The sequence below is a fragment of the Peromyscus maniculatus genome, chromosome 13 (assembly GCF_049852395.1).
Source record: "Peromyscus maniculatus bairdii isolate BWxNUB_F1_BW_parent chromosome 13, HU_Pman_BW_mat_3.1, whole genome shotgun sequence".
Taxonomy (NCBI): Eukaryota; Metazoa; Chordata; class Mammalia; order Rodentia; family Cricetidae; genus Peromyscus; species Peromyscus maniculatus.
In genome coordinates this window covers 54,349,461-54,371,566 of record NC_134864.1, presented here as the reverse complement: position 1 = coordinate 54,371,566, position 22,106 = coordinate 54,349,461, and the positions used below count along the sequence as shown (strand labels likewise).

General features: G+C 40.0%; 1 protein-coding gene and 1 pseudogene across 1 annotated transcript in view; both read left to right on the top strand.

The window, feature by feature from the left end:
- Bmpr2 (bone morphogenetic protein receptor type 2) overlaps positions 1–22,106 on the top strand; it is a 118,585-nt gene that overhangs the window by 46,543 nt on the left and 49,936 nt on the right. The window contains exons 2-3 of the mRNA XM_006975028.4: positions 5,935–6,105; positions 7,282–7,452. Of these exons, the coding sequence (XP_006975090.1) occupies positions 5,935–6,105; positions 7,282–7,452 (342 nt within the window). The remainder of the gene's footprint in view (positions 1–5,934; positions 6,106–7,281; positions 7,453–22,106) is intronic.
- Positions 8,985–20,717, top strand: LOC121822131 (poly(rC)-binding protein 1-like; annotated as a pseudogene).

Sequence of the window (22,106 nt, the reverse complement as noted above, 5' to 3'; positions counted from 1 at the left end):
CCCAGGGCAGAGATAAGCCGCTTAGACTTCTGCAGTGCAGATAAGTGCATCACAGCTACCAGGGGTAAGTGGTGTGGGACTTCTGGGTTGTTGAGACGCCAAATGGCAGGGAAGCTGGAAAGAGGCTGCGGACTAGGGGGTGTGGCTCACGCCAGTACTTCCTGCACTTAGGCTTAGAGCAGGATCTGTGATTTCAAGACCAGTCTGGGCTACACAGTGTGTTCCAGGCCAGTCTGGCTTCAATGGGATGCTGTCTTTCAGAGAAATTTATATTCATTCGCAGTCAGTTTAACAGATGTTCAGAATAGTAGTCATTTTTTAATTTCCGCATTTGCCTTATTAAAACAGCTTCATTTTTATTTGCATTCTCTAAACCAAATATCTTGTTCATTTTATCCCCCAATTTTTATCTACCCGTGAGTAAACTATTATTTATCACTGCAATGTTTTTGCCTCCTAAATCTTTTCAGTATATAAATTGGCTATTTCTGGATTCTGAAAAAGTTTTGTAGAATTAATCTGAAAACCGTTTCTCTATAATTATGTGTACTTTCTAGAACTTTAGATTTATAAATGCCATATTTTGTAGACAGAAAAGATATAGGCTCTTCTCAAAATGTCAGATTAAATAAGATATCCTGTTGATAAGCCCAAGGTTGTTTTTATTTGTCTCTGTTGAAATCCTCCTTTTCCCTCCTTATTTTAAGTCTTCCTCATTGATTGAGCAAACTCTATTCTTTGACTTTCTAAGTTTATGGTTTTGTGAATCGATGCCTGCTCATTAAGCATTTGCCAGTAACCACCAGGCAGCTCATTTGTACGTCTTCTTTTGTCTGCTTTTAGTTATTTGTCAAATTTATCTGTATTTTAATATATAACTGTGGCAAACGTGTATTGTTATTTATGTCTGTTCAGTAAAAATGACAAAAGACTATATATCATGAAAGATGGAACAACATTTAGAATCTTTCTTTGGTTTTTTTGAGACAGGGTTTCTCTGCGTAGCCCTGACTGTGCTGGATCTCCCTCTGTAGACCAGGCTGGTCTCAAACTCACAGAGATCCACCTGCCTCTGCCTCCTGAGTGCACCACCATGCCTGGCAACCATCACCAGGCTCTTAATTCACTTAATTTGATTATCTCCAGTTATATCTATTTTCCTACAAGGAACAACTTTATTCTTCATGGCTGAAAAAATTCTCTCTGTCTCTGTCACATACACAGAACCAACCTATATTGGTTCTCTAACTTAGCTCTTGTGTGCATGCTTCACAAGCATTGGTATGCAAATATCCCTGTGATGTGCGTGGAGTCCTCGTGTAAAACTCAGTGGTGGTGTAGTGGGGCCGTCAGGTAGGTCCATTGTTAGAAGCATCCACACTGGTTTCCACGGTTACTAGATGACTTTGCACCTCTAGAAGCAGTATAAAGAAGGGTTCCCTTTGTCTAATTTCTCATCAGCTGTTGTTTTCTAAACTATACCCTTTCTGACTTTGGTGAGATATAATCTCAGTGTGGTTTTAATTTGCATTCTCTAATGCCTAAGAGGTTTAGCTTTTTTTTTTTTTTTCATATGTCTAAGAACTGTAGAATATTTATTATCTGCACTAGGGTATTTTGACCTTTTCCTTTCCTTTTCGTGTCCCCGTCCCTTCTCTTGGCTCATTATCTAGCTAAGGCACCCAGCAGTCTATTGAGTAAGAACGGACAAAGCCAGCTAGGTGTGGCACACGCGCGCACCTTTAATACCAGCACTGGGGACCCGTGGGGTTCCCAGATGGCCAGGGCTGCATAGTGAGATCCTGTCTCGGGGGGAAGAAAAAGTGGAGAAAGTGGACGCTCTGGCCTGCAGGATGGCTCAGCAAGTGTAGGTACTTGCCTCCAAGACTTACGACCTGAGTTTGATCCTCACAACCCACATGTTCTCACGATGTTTTCTCACCTCCAAACAACTTAAAAAGAAAAAAGTGAATGCCCTTGTCTTGTTCTTGATTTTAGTGGAAATGCTTTGAGTTTTTATTATTTAGTATAATTAATGTTGGCTATATGTTTGTCATAAATATCTTTGATTAAGTATATATTTTTGTATTCCTAGTTTTTCCAGGGCTGATGTTGGATTTTTGTCAATACTCTTTCTACATCTGTTGAGATGAAACTGTGATTTCTCTCCTTGAGGCCATTGATGGGATTGTTTTATGTATATTGGCTTACGTATGTTGAATCCTCCCTGTTTCTCTGCTGTGAAGCCAAACTTGGTCGTGGTGAATGTCTTTTTGTTGTGTTCTTCAATTTGGTTTGCAGGCATTTTTTTTTTGGGGGGGGGCGGAATCTTGCATTTGTGTTTAGCAGAGGAATTGGTCAGTAATTTTTCCTTATTTATTATGTCTTTATAAGAAGAGTTTTGTAGTATTCCTTACATTTCTATTCTGTGGAATAGTTTGAGAAGTTCTAGAAGCCATTGCTGTGGAGTTAGTACTTTTTGGAGGACTCATGTTACTTGTATTTTTCGTGTTTCTTGTGTTTTTGTGTTAGAACTTGAACATCTGGGGTTAAGTCATTGGTTAGAATTTTTTCATTGTTTTTATCATCCTTGTTCTTTCAGTGGAACTGCTTGCAATGTTCAAGAAGCGATTAGATTGTTGAGGTTGAGGTCTCATTCTCCTCTGCTAAACTGGGGTTGAGCTTCCATCTAGTTACCCCGCCGCCCCCCCCCCCCCCCCCGAACAGAATGCTGTCCATGTAAACAATCATTTCTCATTTATCCCAGTTTCAACTCTCATTGTGTTCCCTTTCAGACTCCCAGATGCCTTAGAAATCCTGTTTGATCTGCAAATTTGTTTTACTTTTTCAGCTTTTACCAATCTCTGATAACGTAGACTTACTTCCCTTCTTTAGTGTACTGGTCTTTCATGAGCTATGAAGGACTGATTTGGAGTCTGCATTCTCATTTTCTGAGCAGCTACTGTAGGTTTAAACTGAACCCTTACTTCCTGATGTTCTTTCTTCTTAACTGTTAGGTTCATCTGAAGGGAAAGTTGTGCCACTGTGCCAGTAATGCTGGCTTCTGGCGCATTTTCTAGATTGGCAGCACTACATATATATTGTGCTCTTTAGATATTGGTAAATATCTTCCAGAAGATTGCAAAGTAGTTTAAAAATCAAGCTACATTTCTTTCCCACTGATTACTGTCTGTGGTTTGGTTTGTCTGAATAAAACATATTACCAAAGATCTGATAACTGCAGCTCTGTATCTACTTGTAACTGTTCTGTCACCTGGCCAGGACTTGGAAAGTATTGTCATAGTAACAAATGTAGCAGGTCCGTTATGTGAATTGGCTGGACACACAGTTGCTAAGCCCTGTCATTCCTTTTCTAGACTTCTTTGTTATGTTTAGAAACATTATTTTAATAAATAATATGCATTGCTAAAATGCTTCTGAATTATACTGTCCCAATTTTGTACACCTCAAATCAAAAACTGATTCAGAAGGTCATAAGAAATTATTGGTTATCCTTAGTGATTATCCTTGATACTCAAACATTAGGAAAGTCTGTTTTAAGAAATTAAAGATTGCAGGGCAGTGGTGGCGCACGCCTTTAATCCCAGATCTTTAATCTCGGGAGGCAGAGCCAGGAGGATCTCTGTGAGTTCGAGGCCACCCTGGGTTACAGAGTGAGTTCCAGGACAGGCTCCAAAGCTACACAGAGAAACCCTGTCTCGAAAAACCAAAACAAACAAAAAAAGAAATTAAAGATCAGATGTTGATTTTTGATAACCTTTTACTTTGGTATTTTCCACAATGCTGGCTTATGTTTGTTAATCAGTGAGTTTCATGGCAATGCACTATTGGTATCAGTTAAATCTCTTGATATATATATATGAAGAAAGATGGATTGGCATTAAATTGCATTAGATTGCCCCTTAAAAGTGAGGGGCTGTTGAAAATTTCTTCATCTGGCTATTTCAAGTAATGCAAAATCATGTTCTTTTGCTCAGAGGTGGTCTTAGTTTTAAAGGCAGATTTAGCGAGAGTGGTGGCGCACACCTTTAATCCCAGCACTTGTGAGGCAGAGACTGGCGGATCTCTGAGTTTGAGGCCAGAGCTGCTCTACATATCAAGTTCTAGGCCAGTCAGAGCTACAAAATAAGAGTGACCCTTAAAAAAATACATATATACATGCATATGTAATCAGACATGATCTGCATATCATGAAATTCACTCATCTGAAGTCAAGAATTCCAAGATTTCTTTCTGTTAATTTGATAGTTAAGTAGCTGTTACCACAGCGTACTTTTAGAACACACATATATATCACTCTGAAAAGAAACTACATACACATTTTTCGTTATTTGTAGAGACTCACAGAGGTTTCCTAGTGAGACCTTACTCAGAGTCGAGAATCTGAGCTTGCTTTACCCAGCAGGGCTGCATAAGGGTAATTTGACCATGGGCGTGGTTTCCAGGTGTTTGGAAGGCTCTGCACTTGGCTGTGCGGTGTGCTTTGATCTAGCAAGGGGGAGGGCTTTTGCTCTGCCCCTTGGCCTTGTTATAAAACACCCTTTTGGGGGTGGAGAGAGGCTCAGAGGTTAGGAACACCGACTACTCTTCCAGCTTCCAGAGGTCCTGAGTTCAATTCCCAGCACCCACATGGTGGCTCATAGCTATCTGCAATGAGATCTGGCGCCCTCTTCTGTGTACATAATAAATAAATAAATCTTTTTAAAAAAAAAAAAAAAAAACCAAAAACCTTTTGAAGAGTCAGAAAGGACCATTAAGTTTTAATCCAGGTCCTCCCGAAGCTATCCTGTGTTTCTGTCTTTCTCTTCTTCGCAATCTTTCTATCCAAGTTTCTTATCCCTCTCTCCTCCTCATAGGAACCCTTTTAAAAGGTGGGAGCTGGCCTCCCACAGTTATTTTCACACCTCAGCCTATCATGTCTAGTAAAGTAACTTTATACAAATGACCGTAAAATGATAGAATTGAATACTGTAGAGTTTGCCAGCATTCTTACACTTTTAGGGTTTGTTTGTTTTTGTTGGTTGTTTGTTTTTAAGGCAGGGTCTCTCTATGTAGCCCTGGCTGGCCTGGAACTAATAGACTATACTGGTTTTCATATCACAGAGATCCCCTTGCCTCTGCTTGCCAAGTGTTGGCATTAGAGGTGTGCACCACCACGCCCAGCCTATCTGTTTGTTTTAAAGGTTGATTTAGAACATGGTATTTCTTTCTCTTTTTTTGAAGTAAGGTCTCACTTTGTAGCTCTTGGCTAGCCTGGAAGTCACTATGTAGACCAAGCTGGTCTAGAACTCTCACGAGATCTGCCTGCCTCTGCCTCCCCAGTGCTGGGAATAAATGTGTACAATACCATGCCTCACTGAACATGGTATTTCTTTTTTTGAACAGCAAAAATACTCAATAGTGGAAATAGTGTTAAGAGTTACATGAGTAAAAAAAGAAGACTGTCTTCAGGAAACATTTTAAAATATTTCTTTTTGCTTGGATGTAAGGAAATTGTGCAAAAGGAAATTGCCCGAGGGTGTGTATAAAGAGATGATACAGTGTTTAAAAGCACGTGTACTGCTCTTACAGGCGACCCAAGTTCAATTCCTAGCAACTGTGTCAGACAGTTCATAATCACCTGTAACTCCAGTTACAGGAGCATCCAACTCCTCTGGCCTCTCTGGATATCTGTACACATACACACTCACACACACTTACAGTAATAAAAATAAATCTTGAAAAAGGAAATTATTGGGTAATTGTAAAATTAAAGATTTATTCAACAATTAAATTTGAAGAATTTAGTAGGAGAATTTATAATTTTATTCAAATTGTATTATATATTAATAAAGAAATCAAAGATTTTCATAATCAGTAGTATTATCAAAGTAACATCAATTTATGGTTGTGTTATTTCCTTTTTTTTTTTAGCTTCCCAGAATCAAGAAAGGCTGTGTGCGTTTAAAGACCCGTATCAACAAGACCTTGGGATAGGTGAGAGCAGAATCTCTCATGAAAACGGGACAATACTGTGCTCCAAAGGGAGCACGTGCTATGGTCTGTGGGAGAAGTCAAAAGGGGACATCAACCTCGTGAAGCAAGGCGAGTAATACTTCTGTCTTCACTCAACATTGCTCTGTGGTTTTCTTTGCTTTTGGGTGCTGAGAGTCAAAAACACAGAATGTCATGACGGAGGCAGCAAGCTCTCGGCCACAGGGCCCTGTCCTCAGCATTGTTTTCAATCTGAAAAAGACCCTATCCAGAAAAGTGGTAACTAAGAATGTAAACACACACATATCTCTATCTGTTCACCCACAAGCTCCAAGTTTGTAAAAGAACTTTTACTTTTTGTTTGTTTGTTGACTGACTGAGATAAGGTCTGACTGTATAGACCAGGTCGGCCTAGAACTCATAGAGATCTGCCTTCCTTTGCTTCCCAAGTGTGGAGACTAAAGGCATGCTCCACCACGCCTGGCCTTTTAATAACATCTTATTTTAATAACATTTTTGTCTTTATAAGTTAATATATGTAAATGAAGTTTGGAAAAAACTACTTAAAAAAACCAAGATCTACAACTCAATTCTGTTAAAAAACATTATTTTTATATTGATTTGTTCCCTTTAAGTACATTTTCCATGTACTTTAATGTTTACATGTGTACGTCTTCTTTGACAATTGTGATAATGCTATATAATAATTCCATGCTCTTTTCCCCAATGCTATTGTAAATAATTTCTGAAAATGTACCTCAGCACCGCATTACACTATGTACATGCATCACAGTTTACTTACACACTTTGGATACTATGCTGTTTTAAGTTTTCACTGAAATGCTTTATCCTGCAGTAAAAAACTTTAAACATATACATACATAAACATAAACATTAGATTCTTTGATGTAGAATTAGTAGATCATGAAATGTATGATTATTTTAAAGGTTTTACATTAAAATTGCTGTGGTTTTTTCCAAAATTACCAGTATGCATAATACATTTATTATAGAATTGTATGAGAATAACTGTCACTAACACTTTGTTATGATTTCATATTGCTATTTTAAAAATTAGGACAATTTAAATCTAAACAGTTTGACTTTGCAGTTAATCATAACCATGCTGGTCACTTTTTCCTCATGAAATGTCTGTTGTATACTTTGCCATTATTTTCCAGGTTGTTTAATGACATATATTACGGAGTTTTATATTACTGCAATTATTTCATAGTTTGTTCTTTTACTTATTGTATTCTTTCCTAACATTTTAATATTGACTTGTAGGATGTTGGTCTCACATTGGTGATCCCCAAGAGTGTCACTATGAAGAATGTGTAGTCACTACCACCCCACCCTCTATTCAGAATGGAACATACCGTTTTTGCTGCTGTAGCACAGATTTATGTAATGTCAACTTTACTGAGAATTTTCCACCTCCTGATACAACACCACTCAGTAAGTATTTACAGTAACTTCTTTATAATTCCTTGCTTTAGAAGTTTTGAAAATATAAAGTAGATAACCAAGGTTAATAAAAGTGAGGAGAATTCCAATGTTGTAAACTTTTTTCTAAAATCCCAGAAGAGATTTACCAGCACCAGAAAAGCATCAGTGTATCACCAACTAAGTCTGAATCAAGATACAGTTTTCCTTTTGTCAGGAAATGGTGGTATCCCAGAATTCCAGAGACTTAAGGATTGCAAGTTCAAAGCTAGCTTGAGCTACATGGTAATTTCTTGGCCAGTCTAGACTACATATCAGGATCACGTCTCAACAAACAAAAACTCAAAACCCTCTTAAGGAAGGGAATTAGTGATATCAAGAAAACTATAAGTCAGGCATGGTGGTGCTTGCCCTTAATCCCAGCACTTGGGAGGCAGGAGCAGGTGGATCTCTGTCAGTTTGATGCCAACCTGCTTTACATAGCAAGTTCTAGGCCAGTTGGGGCTACAAATGAAACCCTGTCTGAAAAATAAAACAATAACAAATAAATAAATAAAAATAAAAAGGAAAGTATAGCTATAGTTCAGTGGCCCATTCCTGTTGTCCCACTTATTCTGGAGGCCGAGGAAGGTGGGTCACGTGAGGTCACATGTTCAAGTCTAGTGTGGGAAATACAGAGAAATCCTAACTCAAGAAACGGACAACAGCCAGCATGGGGGCACATGCTTTTCATCCCAGCACTTGGAGGCAGAGGCCGGTCAGTCTGTGTGAGCTTGAGGCCAGCCTGGTCTACCTAGCAAGCTCTAGACCAGCCAGAGCTCCATGGTGATACCGTGTCTCAAATGAAAAACCAAAACCCACAATGAAACAGAAAACCAACCAACCAAAATGAAAATTAGCAACAAAGTCCTTCATAGAGGATAGACATGTAAGTGTAGAATAGAGGAAGAAGATAAGACTGTGTAATTGAAACCTGCCATACAACTTACTGATATAGACAGGAATTTTTAAATATGTGTACATGCATCACATGCATTACATGCATGTTTATATAGTCATATATAATATATATGAGCATATATTTTAATGTGTATAAAAATTTAAGCATACATACTGTGGTGGTTTGAATGAGAATGGCCCTATAAGTTTCCATGTTTGAGTGCTTGGTCTCCTGTTGGTGGAACTGTTTGGGAAGGATTAGAAGGTGTGGCCTTGTTGGAGGAAATGTGTCACTGGGGGTGGATTTTGAGGTTTCAAAAGTCCACACCATTCCCAGTTAGCTCTTTGCCTTGTGCTTGTGATCAGATGTAAGCGCTCAGCTACTGCTGTAGCACCATTCCTGCGTGCCCCCATGCTCCTCACCATGGTGGTCCCCAACCCAGGATTGCTTTTGTAAGTTACCTTGGTCATTGTCTCTTCATGCAATAGAAAAGTCGTAAAGGCAGAAGTTGGTACCGGGGAGTGGCCCACTGCTGTGACAGGCCTGCCGTGGTGTTTTTGGAGGAGTGTATGAGACTTTGTATTAAGAGCGTGGTTGAATGGCCATGCTAGCAGGAGCGTGGAAGACAGTGGTGCTGAGAGCAATGTGGACTGTAGAGCCCAGCTCGAGAGGTTTCACAGGGAACAAGATTAGCAGCCGGCCTAGAGTCCATCCTCGTGATAAGAATGTGGCTGCTTTTTGCCCTTGTACTAAGAATCTGTGTGAGAATATGAGTGCAGGTGCCACAGGAGGCCAGAAGAAGGAATTGGTAAAGTTCCAGCTGGTTGTAAGGTGCTCCATGTGGGTGCTGAGATCCAAGATTTGGATTCTTACAAGAGCGTTAGACGCTCTAACCCCCAAGCCGTCTTTCTAGCCCTGTAGGACATTTTTTTAAGTGCTAAAGGACTTTTCACCTAAGCAGTAGCTGAACTGCTGTAATGACAAGATTGTCCTCTAATTAATGGCAAAAATGTTCCATCCTCAGTACTCATATAAAAGCTGGGCATGTTGGCATGAGGTTGCAGTCTCAGCTCTGGGGAGATAGACAGGCAGAGAATGGGGCTCGCTGTCCAGCCAGCCTAGCTAAATAAGAAAGCCCCAGGTCCTAGTGAGAGACCTTGTCCAGAAAACAAACTGGACAGTGCCCGAGAAAGAATCACACCAAGCTATGCTCTGGCCTCCATACACATAAGTGCACACACAGCTGTATGTACACAGGTGCCTACATGTGTACACACGCGCGCGTGAGCACACTCAACATACACACACACTCAACATACACACGTGTGCTGAAGGCCAATGTGGGTCAAGAGAATAAATGGTCGCTTTAGCATTGTCTCAGTGTGAACTTCAGGGTAACAATGTTGTAGTTTAATAGTAGTCAAATAGTTGGTAAGAGTAGAGGAGGAAAATATCTGTTTCATGTGAGAGATTGTGTAACTGTTGAAGCAAACAGCTGTAAATTCAGGTGAAGTGTTGCACCCCTGTAATCCCAGCACTTGGAGGAGTGGAGACGGAGGATTCAAAGCTCAAGGCACATCTCAGCTAATTTAGCAAATTCATGGCCACTCTGGGCATGATGAGATCCTGTTTCAAAAAAGCTGAGTAAATAAGTAAATATCAATAAATATTAGGAAAAATGCATAACGATCTTGAAAATACTTATTGTTCTAAATAAAAAATCTGGGGGCTAGAGAGATGGCATAGTGGTTAAGAACACTGGCTGCCCTTGCAGAGGACCTAAGCTTGATTCCCAGCACCCACGTGGTAGCTCACAACTGTCTGTCACTCCAGTTCCAGAGCTCTGTTCCCTTTTTCTGGCCTCCACAGACACCAGCTGTACAAGTGGTGCACAAACATATATTCAAACAAAGCACCTAGACTAGTAAAATGAGAAAGGAAAAATGTAGGAGTATAATAATTGCATCTAACTGACCTAACCCTACTAAGATTTGAGAGACTACAAAGAACCTATGTCGTTTCCCCACTCTGTCTCTCTTGGAACACTGTGTTAACCCAGACTGGCCTCTAACTCCCCATGTAGTCCAGGCTAGCTAAACTCAAAATCTTCCTGTTTTCACCTCCCAAGCCTTGCAGTTACAGGTATGGACTACTGTACAGACTGGTTTCTTTGTGCTCAGTGGGTAAGAACACTGACAGCTCTTCTGAGGTTCCAGTTTTGAGTTCCAGCATCCACATGGTGGCTCAAACCATCTGTAATTCTAGTCCCAAAGGACTGATGCTGTCTTCTGACCTCTGAGGGCATAGTCGTGTATATTGTACACAGACATATGCACGTAAAATACCCATACACATAAAATAAAAAATTGAAAAATTAAAAAATTGCCAGGTGGTGGTGACGCACGCCTTTAATACCAGCACTCAGGAGGCAGAGCCAGGCAGATTTCTGTGAGTTCAAGGCCAGCCTGGGCTACCGAGTGAGTTCCAGGAAAGGCGCAAAGCTACACAGAGAAACTGTCTTGAAAAACCAAAAAAAAAGAAAGAAAAATTTAAAAATTGCCTTTTTGTTCCTACTAACCATTATAGTGTTGGGCACATAGTGAAAATGTAGTAAATGCTGAATAAGTAAGTAAATAAATAAATAAATAAATAAATAAATAAATAAATAAATGGGTAAAATATGAAATATTGTCAAAAGGTTGAAAGGAATTTTGTTTTTAATCTGAAAACATATTTGAAGAAATTAAGTTGATGCCCCTCTTTTGTACACGTGGTACACAGACATTTATAAACTTCCATACACATAAAATAATAAAATTAAAAATTTACCCCTATATAATGGAGAGAGTTATGACTATTGAAAGCTGCTTGCTGCTTTCTGCTAAAAAGACAAAGACTGTCTCGTTATAAGAACAGTGCAGACCCAAACAAAAATTATTGGCTCCTTATTTATATTCATTGTTAGGTACAACACACTACTTTTAGTTCCTTGTCTCTCCACCTCATAAATCAAGCATCATGCCAAGCAGTGGTGGCACACACCTTTAATCCCAGCACTCAGGAGGCAGAGACAGATAGATATCTGAAATCGAGGCCAGCCTGGTCTACAAAGTGTTCTAGGACAGCCAGGGCTACACAGTGAAACCCTGTCTCAGGAAAAAAAAAAGTATCAGAATATTTTAGGCACTTAATTTTAATTCTTAAAGTAATAGTAGGACCCAGAAAACTTTACCTCACTAGATGCCATTATATGATCACATTTTCAAACAAACATCCTTGAAAAATATACTTGTAGTCTCTTTTAGAATTTAAAAAGAAAACACTTCATGACTACATAATAATGCTACATTCTAGGTAATAGCAGAGAGTACTTAGTATTCTTTGTTTATTCTGATCATTTCCTTGAAAATATTTTTACCTGAACAGCTTATTTCTTTAAAAAAAAAAACACTTAAAAATTTTTATGTGTATACTCTTATGTATGTGCACCATGCTTGGTGTCTGCAGAAGCCAGAAGAGGGTGTTATATCCCCCGGAACTGGAGCTACAGGATGGTTGTGATCCACCATGTGGGTCCTCTGGAAGAGCCATGAGTGCTCTTAATTGCTGAGCCATTTCTCTATCCCCCCAAAACTATACTTTACTTTTTGGTTTTTGAGACAGGGTTTCTCTGTATAGTTTTGGTGCTTGTCCTGGATCTTGCTCTGTAGACCAGGCTGGCCTCGAACTCACAGAGATCTGCCTGACTCTGCTTCCCAAGTGCTGGGATTAAAGGCGTGGGCCACCACCACCCAGCTATACTTTACTTTCATTTATGTGTATATGTGTTCCTGTGTGAGTGTCTGCCACATGTGTGTAGTTGCCCACAGAGGCAAGAAGAGGGTTTCAGATCCTTAGAATTGGAGTTAAGGGGGTTATGAGTCACCTGATGTGGGTCATGGGAACTGCATTCAGGTCTTTTGGAAGAGCAGCAAGTGCTCTTAACTGACCCAGCAACAGTAAGAATATATGGTTCACTGGGGATAAGAAAATAGCTCTCTCATGACCCTGTGAAGGAGACGTAGATGAGATCTAAATGAGTGGACTGGGTATGGGGGGGGTGGCAGAGGGCGAGGAGTCGGGGATGAGAACATAGGGAAAAGGGAGGGTCAAGCTGGAACAGGGACAGAGTGGGAGGGCAGGGAGGAAGATACCATGATAGATGAGGACATCATGGGAATAGGAAGAGGCAGGGTACTGGGGAGGCTCTCAGGAATCCACAAGGTTGACCCCACCTTGGTCTGCTGGCAGTGGTCCAGAGGGTGCCTGGACCGGTCTACTCTGGTGACCAACCTAGCAAATAACCTAGCTGTCATCACAGAGCCTTTGTCCAGTGACTGAAGGAGGCAGATACAGAGATCCATGGCCAGGCACTAGGCTGAGTTCCAGGAATCCAATTGATGAGAGAGAGGAGAGATACGGAAGGCGAGGGACGTCGAGATCATGATGGGAGGATGTGCAGAGATGACCAGCCACACTAGTGGAAGCCCATGAACTGTGGACTGGTGGCTGTGGAGCCCCCGTGGGACTGGACTAGGCCCTCTGGATACAGAAGACAGTTGTTTGGCTTGAACTGTTTGGGGGGTACCCAGGCAAGGGGATAGGGATCTGTCCTTGTTCTATGGGCAGGCTTCTGGAATCCGGTGCCTGTGATGTGACACCTTGCACAGCCTTGGTGCAGTGGGAAGGGGCTTGGACCTGCCTAGGCTCAGTGTGCTGGGCTCTGCTGACTCCCCATGGGAGACCTCGATTTGGGGGATGTGGGGATGCGGGGTGGCTTGGGAAAGCGGGGTGGGAGGAGGGAGGAAGGGGGATCTGTGGATAATATGTGGAGTGAGTAGAAAATTTCTTAATAAAGAAAAATGAAAGAAAAAAAAATCTTCTAAAGGATTAAAAAAAAGAAAAAGAAAAAATAGCTCTCTAAATCATCACACTGACCAGGCCTACCAATGCCATCTTTAAGACCATCAACAAGAGCTAGGCGGTGGTGGCGCACACCTTTAATCCCAGCACTCAGGAGGCAGAGGCAGGCGGATCTCTGAGTTTGAGGCCAGCCTGGTCTACAAAGTGAGTTCCAGGACAGACTCCAAAGCTACAGAGAAACCCTGTCTCAAACAAAACAAAACAAAACAAACAAACAAAAGACCTTGGACAAGCTGGAGGTCAACAGCTGTGTGACCAACAGTATGGCGGCCAGCAGCCCCCCGTCACCCAGTGTGGCTCCCTGATCGTCAAGGGCTGCAGCAAGATCAAGGAGATTCACGAGAGCAGGGGGACCCAGATTCAGGTGGCGGGTGATATGCTGCCCTTTTCGACGGAGTGGGCCATCACGATCGCCCGCATGCCGCAGTCGGTCACCAAGTGTGTCAAGCAGATCTGCCTGGTGGCGTGACAACAGTCTCACTTTGCCATGATGCACAGCGGCATTTGCCGGAATTGACTCCAGCTCTCCAGAGGTAAAAGGCTGTTGGGCAAGTTTGGATGCATCTACTCAAACCACCCATGAACTCACCATTCTAAATGACTTAATCGGCTGCATAATTGGGCACCAAGGCGCCAACATCAATGAGATCTGCCAGATGTCCAGGGCTCAGATCAAAATTGCCAACCCGGTGGAAGGCTCTTCTAGAAGGCAGGTCACTATCACTGACTCGGCTGCCAGTTTTAGCCTGGCCCAGTATCTAATCAGTGCCAGGCTTTCCTCTGAGAAGAGCATGGGGTGCAGCTAGAACAGTGTAGGTTCACTGGTAACCTCCTTCTGCTGTTTTCCCATGATCCAACTGTGTAATTTCTGGTCAGTGATTCCAGGTTTTAAATAATTTGTAAGTGTTCAGTTTCTACACTTTATCATCCACTAAGAATTTAAAAAGAAAATCACAATCTCTGTTCAGCTATTAATGCTGGGATCCATATTTAGTTTTATAAGCTTTTCCCTGTTTTTAGTTTTGTTTGGGTTTTTTGGCATATGGATTTATTTCTGTTTGTCAGTAAGAAATGTAAGAGTGGAATGTTAATAAATTTCAGTTTAGTTCTGTAATGTCAAGAATTTAAGAATTAGGGAGAAATGGCTCAGAGGTTAAGAGCACTGCTTGCTCTTCCAAAGGTCCCGAGTTCAATTCCCAGCAACCACATGGTGGCTCACAACCACCTGTAATGAGATCTGGTGCCCTCTTCTGGCCTGCAGGGATACATGCAGACAGAACACTGTATATATAATAAATAAATAAATCTTTAAAAAAAAAAAGAATTTAAGAATTTAAAAAAGAAAATAGCTCTCTTCAGAAGAAAACAGTTCCTGACTTCATTAGACACCCTGGAATGTCTATTTAATTAACGAAAGCATGTACACCAATGGATTTTTAAGATGTGATGGGATTTTTCTTGGGAAATGTGACAGACCAATGGTATGTTCATGAATGAGTATTTAATTGGGCTGAGCCATAGAGCCACACAGTCATTCAGAGATTACTTTGATGTAAAGTTAGGATTATGGAGGAAGGTTATTTTGTTTACCTTTAGTTTGTACTTTAAACATGTAGATTTTGTGAATTCTTTTTTTTTTTGGTCTATTTTTGGTTTTGTTTTTATTTTTGACACAGGGTCTCTCTACCTAATCCAAGCTGACCTCAGTTTTACAGAGATTCACCTGCCTCTGCTTCCCAAGTCCTGAGATTAAAGGCATGCGCCACTAGGCCCAGTGATTTTTGTGAATTCTTATACAACTGTATTGCATGGCTTTTTAGAAACAATAAGATAAGCACATATAAATAAAATTGCTACAGACTCTCCATCCCACTTGTTTCTTTGGGAGCTGTTATCAAAAGATTTAGAAGGATAAAAAGTCTACTGGTGCTTTTGTGGAGACATAAATGCAGTGTATTTTAAAGTAATTAAATACTGACAGTTATTAATGTTGAACAGAGTTATGTGAGCACTGTTATATTCTATTCACAGTGTAGATTCTACTCTTACTATGGACTACCAACTATTTCTAGTTCATAAGGACATTCATTTTCCATTAGAAAAATAAAAAAAAAACATTGCTTTTTTCAGTTTTGGCAGTTGAAGCATAGTTACTTATTGTATCTTCCTTGGAGATTAATTACTATCATTAAGAAAAATTATTTTGTAATTAGAAATCCAAGTAATTATTTTTCTGTAATTCCTAGTAGTTGAGATCTGAGGTTACAATCAGATACTGAAAGTCTGTTTAATCAAGAGAATGTTAGTAGATAATAAGGTTTAAAGGTTCATAACTACTGCCTTAGGTTTTTCATACCTCAATTTTCATTTTTCAAAGATTTTTCTCCTGTTGCTAGCCTATTTCAGAGTTTTAGAACATATTGGATTGCTATTATTATATGGGAACCTTAAAAAATGCTAAGTAGTTCTTGAGGCTGGGGAGCTAACCCGAGGACCCAGGTTCAACATCCACCACTCACATGGTGGCTCACAACCGCCTATGACTCCAACTGGATATACGCCCCTTCTGGCCTCTGCAGGCACTACACCACTGTAGTGTACATACAGGCCTGCAGGCAAAGTACTCATACACATGAAATAAAAATAAATCTGAATTTTAAAAAATGTACTAAGTAGTTCTTACCTATTTAATATACAATTTAAAGGAGATTTGTCTTCAAACAAAATAATGAAATTAAGAAAAATGAAGTTCTTTTCTTCCCTTTGAGAGCTTATTTTATGAAGAAGGAATGTACAGTTGATCTTGTGCCTAGTGTCCCCATCTGAATCTGTTAACTTTTTCTGGATACTGTTCTTTCTTCACTCTTTTTTTTTTTTTTTGGTTTTTCGAGACAAGGTTTCTCTGTGTAGCTTTGCGCCTTTCCTGGAACTCACTTGGTAGCCCAGGCTGGCCTCGAACTCACAGAGATCCGCCTGGCTCTGCCTCCCGAGTGCTGGGATTAAAGGCGTGCGCCACCACCACCCGGCTTCTTTCTTCACTCTTTAACAGTCCTGTTATTTGCATGGTTTCCCACTGGTCTTAAGACAGTAATTATAGATAATTATTTAATGGGGTTTTATTCATAAAATACTTGTATTAAACTTTAAGATGGTCAAGAATGTTATTCCATATGGGATAAACCCAGCGATTAAACTAGTTCACTTTATCCAGGATTATAGAGTTAATAGATTGAGCAGCCTCTTCAGTATACCTGTAAGGTGCTTAGTGATTTCATAGGGACTCTGAGGCAGCTGGACATCTTTGAACACTTAATACGGCAGACACTGTTCTCTTATTACTCTATATGCATTAAATTTTTAACTTAACCCTCTTAGAAGCATTATGAAATAGTTACTATTGCCTTCCTATTTTATAGTGAAGACACTAAGCTCAGGTATGTAATGTTATACAGCTAATGTCATATAGCTAACAAGTGATAGAGCCGAGATTGAAGTCTTGTTCTTACTCCAGGATGTTTGATCAGCCCACAAACAATGGGCCCGTTTATTTTTTGTTATGGGCTAGATTCTTGTTTTGAAAATACTCAATCATGTTTCCTAAAATTCAGTTAAGCTATAATATTTATCATTTTATACCTTTAAGAATTTTTTTATGTATTTGTAAATTAACAATTTGAAAATATATAATTATTATAATTTTTGGAAATTTATTAGAACATTTTCATGATATCTGGAATTGCTATAGTTAACCTCCCTAACTGTTTAAACAAGATAATTAAGTTAGTAGAAGAGCAGGCAAAAAACTGTACATATATGTTTAATTAAATAAACCTAATTCATTTTATTGAACCTTCGCAGTTCTTGTGTGAATGCTAGAATATAAATGTAGAATTATTTTTTATTTTTCCTTTACTTACATTATTCATTACTTTGAGGTTGGGCCAAACAATGAGAAACAAAGATTGAATTGCATCTAAACCCAAGTTTAGGAAATAACATTATAATTTATTCTGTGTTGTTAAGATTAGAAATTATAATTTCTGGTATCTGGCAACAGATGTCTTCATCTCACACCAAGCTCGGAAAGAAAGCCTCCAATCAGAAAAGCCAGTGCTGGCATGGGGCCACAAGTAGGCTGTGTGCTACCGTAACTTTATAATGCTCCAGTGTCTAGTGCTGCTTCTGTAAGGGCGTTAATTAAACAGAAAAATGGGAAGTAAGGATGACTCAAGATGCTTGTTTAGTGAAAAATAACAATTACATTTTATACTTATTCAAAGTAGAAAGAACAAAAAGTGCATATTTTAGAAAAACAATTGATTATTTAAAATTAATTAAGAATGGGTCTGGAGAGATGGCTCAGCAGTTAACAGCAATGGCTGCTCTTCCAGAGGACCCAGGTTCAATTCCCAGCAACCACATGGTTGCTCACAGCCACCTATAATGGTATCCCTTGGCATTCCACTCCCTGGCCCCCATAGGCTTGAAACTATATTATAATACAAAATGCATTTATTCCAACTTCAAAATTCCCGTAGTCTATCACAGTATCAGCACTGTTTAAAAGTTCAAAATCTCGCCAGGTGGTGGTAGCGCACGCCTTTAGCCCCAGCATTCAGGAGGCAGAGGCAGGTAGATCTCTGTGAGTTCGAGGCCAGCCTGCTCTATAAAGTGAGTTCCAGGACAGGCTCCAAAGCTACACAGAGAAGTCCTGTCTGGAAAAAAATAACAACAACAACAAAAAAGTTCAAAGTCTCTTCTGAGACTCATGTAATCTTTTAATGCAATCCCCTGTAAAATCAAAATGAAAAATCCCAGCACATACTTCCAACATATAATGACACAGGATGTACGTTACTATTCTAAAAGGGAGGAAATGGAGCATAGTGAGGAAATACTGGACCAAAGCAAGACCAAAACCATTGGGCAAACTCTAAACTCTGCATTTCCATATCAGATGTCAAAGTGCTCTTCAGGTCTCCAACTCCATTCAGCTTTGTTGACTGCAACCCATTTCTTTATCTTGGGCTGGTTCCACTCCATGTAGCAGCTTCCCAATGCAGCTGTCCCATGACTCTGGCATCTCTAGTATCTTGGGGTCTCCAAGGCAATCCAGGCTTCAATTTCATAGCTTTATGCAGTGGCCTCTCTGGGCCTCCATTCAAGGACACATGCTGGGCCTCAGTGGCTTTTCCTTAGTCATGGAGGGAGATTCCAGAGCCCCTTGTATCCTTGACTCTAAAGCCAAAACCATGTGGCCAAAGGTGTCAAATTCTGCTGCTTTCTGAGGCCAGTACGTGGCCCCCTCTTTCAAATATATTTTCACCAGCCTTTTGTTTTGATGGTTTCCTTCATGGCCTAAGCTTGTCGTCCTGGAACCCGCTCTGTAGACCATGCTGACTGTGAACTCTGAAGTCCCCTTGCCTCTGCTTTCTGAGTGCTGGGATTAAAGGCACTGTGCCACCATACCAGGCCCTAAATTTTTCTTTAATTCCTTTTCACAGATTGGAAGCTTAGCTGGGTGGGGTCTTGCCCTGAGGTCACCAGTCCCTCTGTTCCATTTAGCATCAGGCTTTTCTTTAATCTATTTATCTCCTTGAACCCAGGACTCAGCTCCTTTGTACTCCCTGGTGACCCTTTTCTCCTCAGTCTGTACCCTTTGCATTTTTCCTTGCTCAGCTTGCTCCTTTTCATTATAGACCTGCATAAGTGTGGCCACTAATAAGCAACCGTCAATACTAGGCTGTTTAGAAATCTCTGCCAAAACTGGTAATCCATAACTCTTCACTTTAGCCTCAGGCAGATTTTTTTGGACAAGGGCAGAAAGCAGCTATATTCTTTGCCAAAATATCACAAGATCAGTCTGAAGGCCACATACTAATATTATTCTCTTCTGAAGCCTCTTGAGCCAGGTTCCCACAGTTCAAATCCCCTCAACACCACTGTCTTCCACGTTCCTACTAAGATGGCCCATTAAGCCCCACTTAAGCAGTCATAGTCTCAAAAATCCACTTAGAGGGAGATGGCTCAGCACTAAAGCTGTGTTCTCTATAGACTGGTAGTCCTTTCTTCATGTTTCCTTGTCATTTGTCACTTCACTGATACTCTTATTTTAGAAAATAATAAGAAAACGATTGATTTTTGTAGTTACACAGGCTGTTTTGAAGTTCTCACGATGTGTTCTGATTCTGAGCCATATATATATCCCTGTTTTACTCTGTGATGGAGGCATTGAGGCACAGGGAAGGGTAGTGAAATACACACATTTTACTCTCAGTCTTGTGTTGCAGTATGAAAGTTCATGAGACTGGATAATTACAGCCAAGAGAAATGTATTTGGCTCACAATATGGAAGTTGGAAAATAAGTCTGTCCAATGTAGAAAGCAAAAAAGCAAGAGACGTAAGAATGAGAGAGGAAGGCAACCATACTCATCCTTTTTATAGGGAACAAATGCCTATAACTTCATTAAGCCATTCATAAGGGTAAAATTCTCATGACTTAAGCAACCTTTTAAAGATTCCACCTTTGCATTGAATGTTATGTTTCACTGTGTGGACATAGGTCACATTCAAACCATGGTAACACACAGTGAATTGTAACGTAGGTGAGTAAATTCAAGTGCTGATGGTATAAATGTATCTGCACATAGTTTTGCATTTTTTCAACATGTTTTATATCATTGGAAATAAATCATACTATATGAAATTGTCACTTTAATAAAAGCAAAAGACCTACACCCAATTTATCTATATGGGTTCAGTACATTGTGTGATTAGTAGGCTAATGTCTACTAATGTAAAAGAATCACACTCAGTGATGAACAACATTTACTGGAGAATATCTTGTATCATAAATAGGAAGTTAATAAAAGGTCCATAGGAGATAGATTTAAGTTGCCTGCCAAATACAAATGTCATGGTTTAGTAGAAGGCATAAGATTATTATATTATTATATCCCTTAGGATATAATATGACCCTTATAATATAATATAACCCTTAGAGCACTGGTTGCTTTTCTAGATGACCTGGGTTCAATTCCCAGAACCTACATGGCGGCTCACAACCATCTGTAGCTTCAGCTCGTGGGGATCTGATCCCCTCATACAAACATACATGCAGGCAAAACACCAACTCACATAAAATCAAAATAAGTCAATAAAAATATATATCCTTTAGAGTTTTCTCTAAAGCCACATAAAAAGGTCCAGTAACAACTCTGGCGGCCAAAGGATTGAAGCCAGGGTGTTTATTGAGTTGATTCCTTCTAGGATTGAGAGGGAGAACTTATTCAGTGTTATTCTCCTAGTTTCTAATCTATCTATCTATCTATCTATCTATCTATCTATCTATCTATCTATCTATCTATCTATCTATCCATCTTCCTCCCTCCCTCCCTCCCTCCCTCCCTCCCTCCCTCCCTCCCTCCTTCCCTCCCTCCATTCCTCCCTTCCTTCCTTTCTCTTTTTGGTTTTTCAAGACAAGGCTTCTCTGTGTAGCTTTGAAGCCTGTCCTAGAACTCTCTCTGTAGACCAGGCTGGCCTTGAACTCACATAAATCCGCCTGCCTCTGCCTCCCAGTGCTGGGATTACCACCACCACCCGGCTTGTTTTTAATGTTTCTGACTGGTAGCAGTTGATATTTGGGTTGGTAGCTGCATACTTGTAACCTCTGTTCCTCACATCATATGGCCTTCACTTCAGTGCCTCAAATCTCCTTTTATTTTTTTCTTACAAGGACATCTGTTGGGCGGGGAATACCGCTCAGTGGTTGAGCACTTTACTTAACATGCATGAAGCCCTACATACACTCCATAGCACTGCAAACGTAACAAAGAAATCACAGACAAAAAACAAAAAATGATCTTACTGTCTGACATGGTTAATGGTACATGCCTATAATCCCAGCCCTGGGGAGGCAGAAGTAGTCGATCTTTGCCAATCTGGTCAAGATCAAGGCCAATCTGATCTACATATTGAGTTCCAGGCCAGACAAATTACATGAGACCCAGTCTCATTTTTTTTTTTAAAGACATTTGTCACTCAATTTAAGATCAGCTCTTACTGCGATGACCATGTCTCAAAACTCCTAATTGCTAGATGAGGGCTTAGTCCCAGGACAAAGTCAGGGGCCGGAGCATTTCTCAATAGAGTTGCTAATGGAAGTTACAGTAAGACCCTGATTGTACCAGTTACAAGACTGTTACAGGCTTGTCTTGAAAAAGAAAATAAATGTATTCATTCCCCCACGTCTCCATGGTAATAGAACACACATGTCTTAGTCATTTGTCTCATTATCCAACAAAATACTTGACCAAAGCAACTAAAAGAAGGGTTCATTTGGGTTTACAAATCCAGAGGATACAGTTCATCATAACAGGGAATTTATAGTCACAGAAGCAATTCAGCTGGTCACATGCACAGTCAGGAGGCAGCGTGATCAATGCTTGTGCTCACTTTGTGTTTTCCTTTTGTTTAGGCATGAGCTGCAGACTACATAATTGCACTACCTACATTTTTTGTTTGTTCTTCTTAACTGCTCTAAAAAATTCCTAATGGATAAATTCAGAGATTTGTTTCCATGGTAATTCAAAATCCTGTTAAATTGACAACCTAGATTGAGCATCTCGCACACACATACACAAAGGAAGCAGGCAAACACAGAATTTGTGTCTCTTTTCAGATTGTCTTATTTATCAATATAAATTCTGAACTACTCAGTTTATTTTGAAATGCAAAGTAATGAAATCTATATCAAAAACCTAG